At 51.2% G+C, this 5,000-nt stretch overlaps 1 protein-coding gene across 1 annotated transcript in view; it reads right to left on the bottom strand.

Moving 5' to 3' along the window:
• Positions 1 to 3,318, bottom strand: part of ENH_00043120 (hypothetical protein, conserved) — a gene marked incomplete at both ends in the record, with an annotated part of 6,003 nt that extends 2,685 nt beyond the window's left edge. Inside the window, 3 exon segments of the mRNA XM_013585309.1 lie at positions 1 to 78; positions 1,818 to 2,081; positions 2,086 to 3,318. The exon segment at positions 1 to 78 is cut by the window's left edge and continues 253 nt beyond it. Of these exon segments, the coding sequence (XP_013440763.1) occupies positions 1 to 78; positions 1,818 to 2,081; positions 2,086 to 3,318 (1,575 nt within the window).
• Positions 3,319 to 5,000: the final 1,682 nt, after the last annotated feature.

Here is a 5,000-nt window from a genome sequence, read left to right as displayed (position 1 = left end):
ACCACAATGTTGAAGTGCAGCGGCTGCGGGCAAATCGACTTCGCCATTCGCGTCACATTTCGCAGGTTTTGCTGCAGTCTGCAGCAGCAGCAAATCAAAAATAATAAATAAATAAATAAATAAATAAATAAATAAATAAATAAATAAATAATAAATAAATAAATAAATAAAAATAAATAAATAAATCTTTATGAGCTTCGTTTTGATGTGCTTTGCTGCTGAAGTGGCACAGGAACGGCCTAGTAGGCCCAGGCAGCAGACACCGCAGCAGCAGCAGCAGCAGCAACAGCAGCAGCAGCAAACCAAGGAAAAGGGCTCTAACAAGCAGCAGCAGCAGAAGCAGCAAACCAAGTGAGAGGGCTCAGAGGAGCAGCAGCAGCAGCAGCAGACCAAAGAAAAGGACTCAGCGCAGCAGCAGCAGCAGCAGCAAAACGAATAGAGCTCAGCGCAGTAGCAGCAGCAGCAGCAAAGCGAAAATGCTTCAGCGCAGCAGCAGCAGCAGCAGCAGCAGCAGTAGAAAAGGAAAAGGGAAGTTCAAAAAGCGAAAAAAAGAAATAAATCGAATTTGAAGAAAAGCAGCAAATGAAAACTGGCGAAGCAAAATGAAGCAAAGTACAAAAATCGAAATGACTAAAAAGAACAAAATAAATACAAACAAACAAAACAACTAAAATGAAATGACACAAATAATATAAATAAATGTAATTAATTAACCAATTAATTAATTAATTAATTGAGTAATTAATTAATTAATTAAACTAACTAACTAATTAATTAATCAAACTAATTAATTAATTAAATTAATTAATTAGTTTAATTATTAATTAATTAATTACTTAAGTAATTAGCTTAATTAATTATTAATTAATTAATTTAAATAAATAAATAAATAAATAAATAATAAAAGTACCTTCTGCGGACTGTGGCTGCCCAGAACTTTCTTTTTTTCTCTATATAAATAATTAACAATTAATTATTAATTAATTAATTAAAATAATAAATAAATAAATAAATAAATAAATAAATAAATAAATAAATAAATAATAAAAGTACCTTCTGCGGACTCTGGCTGCCCAGAACTTTCTTTTTTCCTCTCCATTCATTTTTTCCATTCGCTGCAGTTCTGCGCGCGTGGGCACTCGGGACTCATCTTTGGCGAGAGTTTCTTGCAAAATCTGGAAAAGACATCATAAATAATTCGAATTTCGATTTAATTTAATTATATTTGATTTTATTTCATTTAATGCAACTTATTTGGCAAAAAAAATCCAATTTACACCCCAAAATGCCAAAGTTTCCACACCCACAAGCCCCCCAACTCTCAGCTGTATAGGCAGCTCTCAGGTGTATACGCAGCTCTCAGGTGTATCTGCAACTCTCAGGTGTATCTGCAACTCTCAGGTGTATCTGCAACTGTGGGGTGTCTGTACAGCTCTCAGCTGTATCTGCAGCTCTGAGGTGTATCTGCAACTCTGGGGTGTCTGTGCAGCTCTGAGGTGTATCTGCAGCTCTGAGATGTCTGTACAGCTGTGGGGTGTCTGTACAACTCTCAGGTGTATCTGCAGCTCTCAGCTGTATCTGCAGCTCTCAGGTGTATCTGCAGCTCTCAGGTGTATCTGCAGCTCTCAGCTGTATCCGCACCTCTCAGGTGTATCTGCAGCTCTCAGGTGTATCTGCATCTCTCAGGTGTATCTGCAGCTCTGAGGTGTACCTGCAGCTCTCAGGTGTATAGGCAGTTCTGAGGTGTATCTGCAGCTCTGGGGTGTATAGGCAGCTCTGAGGTGTATCTGCAGGTTTGGGGTGTCTGTACAGCTGACCTCAGCGGGTGCGTCGAGGAAGAAAACATTTTCGGAAATTCTTTTTTGGTGAATTTGATTTCGGACTTGAAGGACTTTTTGGAGTGTACAGACAGCAGAGCTTTTGAGCAGCAGCTGTTCGTCTTCGGAGTCGGAGGCAGGGGTTTCTGCTGCAGTGTCTTCGTCGCTGTCCTGCTGCTGCTGCTGCTGCTGCTGCTGCAGCAGCTGCTGCTGCGTCTCCCGCTGCACCAGCTGCAGCTCCTCCCCGTCTGCTGCCAGCAGCACTTTAGGCAAAGCCCCGTTTGGTGCTGCTCCAGCCCGCAGCCGCAGCAGCAGCGAAGAAGGCAGCTCCAGCACGTTCACTGCGAGCTGCTGCTGCTGCTGCTGCTGCTGCTGCTGCTGCTGCTGCGCTGCTGCTGCTGCTGCGGGCGGCCGCCGCGGCGGCGGCAGAGCTGTGGGGTCCTGCAGCAGCTCCTTCAGACTCTGTAGAGACACCGGAAAGAAAGAAGTCTCCAAAAGCTTGTTTGTGTCTCTGCTGCAGCAGCGGCTCCAGCAGCTTTCGATTGCTGCTGCAGCAGCAGCAGACACTCCTGCTGCTGCTGCTGTTATTTCCCACTTCCCGCTGCGCCGCGCAGCAGCAGCAGCAAGAGCGATCAGCACCAGCAGCAGCTTCCCGTCGAAGAAGTCCGCCAGCTCCTGCCCGTCCAGCAGGCCCAGCAGCAGCTCCCGCTGCTGCTGCTGCTGCTGCTGCTGCTGCTGCTGCTGCTGCTGCTGCTGCGGGTTTGCTGCGCTGCTGCGGGGCCTCGTCGCTGCTGCTGCTGTCCCCGAAGTCCCCCTCCAGGGCCTGCTGCTCCTGCTGCAGCTCGAAGACATGAATATCATTCAGCAGCAAAAAGAGCGGCTGCTGCGCTGCAGCAGCAGCAGCAAACTCGGGGCCCCACCAGTTGTCCAGCGCGAGCACGGGGACGCCCTGCTTCTGCAGGTGCAGCAGCAGCAGCTGCTGCAGCAGCAGGAACAGCGGGTGCACTGCAGCAGCAGCAGCAAAAGCCCGGAAGAAGAGGACCCGGAAGTGGCCGCCGGCCTGCTGCAGCTGCTGCAGCAGCAGCTCCGCGCGGTGCAGCTCGCGCAGCGGCTGCAGCCCCCGCTCCAAGTCCAAGTCCAAGTGCTGCTGCTGCTGCTGCAGCAGCAGCAGCAGCAGCAAACCATCTCCAGACACATAAAACAAATAACCCCCCCCCAGTTCTTCCAGCAGCTCTGCGCGGGTTTGCTGCAGCAGCGAAGCCCAGGCTTCGAGCCGCGGCAGCGGCTGCAGCAGCAGCGCTGCTGCTAGCTGCTGCGCTGCAGCAACTTCCGGCCCCACTTCCAGCTGCGCTTCGATCTGCAGCAAACCTGCTGCTTCTCCTTCTCCTGCTGCTGCTTCATCTTCCCTTCCTGCTGCTGCTGCTGCTGCTGCCACCGGCGCGTCGTCCCCTGCTGCTGCTGCTGCTGCCTCCCCCAGGCCCTCTTCGAACGCCCCCCCCATCTTCCCGCTCGCAACAAACACCCCGCTGCTGCTGCTGCTGCTGCTGCTGCTGCTGCTGCTGTTGCTGCTGCTGCTGCGGGCGGAGCCCGCTGTCCGTACACCCAGCGAGCAGCGGCGCTGCTGCTGCGGCGGAGGCGCTGCGGAGCTGCTGCTGCTGCTGCAGACACCTGGCAGCAGCAGCAGCAGCAGCAGCAGACCGGAAGGGAAGCAGTGGTGCAGCAGCAGCAGCAGGCTGAGGGGCTTGCTGCTCACTTAGAAGAAAGCAGGAAGCAACTTGCTGCTGAGAACAGCAGCAAAAGAAACAAAGAAAGAAAATAAAAGTTCATTAAAGGAAAGTAAGAGAGCCAGCGGCGCTGCAGCGGCGACAGCCGCAGCCGTTAGCGAGCGCGGGGAGTTTTGCTGCTGCTGCTGCTGCTGCTGCTGCTGCTGCTGCTCGCGAAGACTCAAGAATCATTGCTGCTTCCCTGCTGCTTCAGCTGCCTGCCCGGAAACACACAAAGCCACCAACAACTCGAGCAGCAGCAGCGCAGGAGCCAGTCAGCAGCAGCGCAGCAGCCCCACGCTGCTGCTGCTGCTGCTGCTGCTGCTGCTGCTGCTGCAGCAGCGGCTCGTTCCCACGCGCTGCAGCAGCTCGCATATAACTTTGAGGCTTTTTTTATTTTTAATTTATTATTTCTTTTCAACTTTTTGTTTCTATAAATCTGCTGCCGATGTTTAGCTGCGCAGCCGGCGCTCCCAGGTCGAGCAGCACTAGCAGCAGCAGCAGCAGCAGCTGCTGCTGCTGCAGCAGCAGCAGCAGCAGCAATACTTCGAGTTAAAAAAAAGCAAAAAACAATTAACTAGAACAAAAAATAAAAGACATTTCTCTCCCCCGCAAACAGCTGCGGCGTTGAGGTGTACGTACACCTCAACAACCTGCAGTTCACTGCAGCAAAGTGTAAAGTCCCGCAGCTTTTAAATAAATAAATAAATCACTTTTAATTCTTTTCCTTTTAATTCTTCTGTGAACCAAAGGCCCTCCTCTCACCTTCTGCAGCTCTAGGCCGCTGGAAATGCTGCTGCAGCGCAGTAGCAGCAGCAGCAGCGCAGCAGCAGCAGCGCAGCGGCAGCAGCGCAGCAGCAGCAGCAGCAGCGCAGCAGCAGCAGCGCAGCAGCAGCAAAAACCACCCCTTGCCTTTCTTTCGCTTCACAGAAGCAAATGCTATTTCCATATAGGCAAAAGAGAGCAGCTAGGGTTTGGCTAGGGTTTGGCTAGGGTTTAGCTAAACCCTAGCTAAACCCTAGCCACATAAACCCTAGCTAAACCCTAGCTAAACCCTAGCTAAACCCTAAACAAACCCTAGGAAGGTAGAAGCCAATAAAATCGGCGGCAGCAGCAGCGGCTGTCTCCTCTAAAACGAAGACAGCAGCAGCAGCAGCAGCAGCAGCAGCAGCAGCAGCAGCAGCAGCAAGGACCACTAAGCAGCAAGAGAAGAAAACATTAACAGTTCAAATGAACCGACAAACAAGGAAAGCCTTTACTCAAATGCAAACAACAAAGATGTGAGGGTGGCTGCTGCTGCTGCAGCTGCTGCTGCTGCTGCAGCGAAACAGCAACTCTGGCTGCGTCTGCGCAGGTCCAGAGCTGCTGCCAGTTCTGTGCACATTCGGGCCACGCCCAAACTGCAGTCAGCAGCAGCAGC

The sequence above is a fragment of the Eimeria necatrix genome, genomic scaffold (assembly GCF_000499385.1).
Source record: "Eimeria necatrix Houghton genomic scaffold, Enh_scaff31, whole genome shotgun sequence".
Classification (NCBI taxonomy): Eukaryota; Apicomplexa; class Conoidasida; order Eucoccidiorida; family Eimeriidae; genus Eimeria; species Eimeria necatrix.
This window is presented reverse-complemented; position numbering and strand designations above follow the sequence as displayed.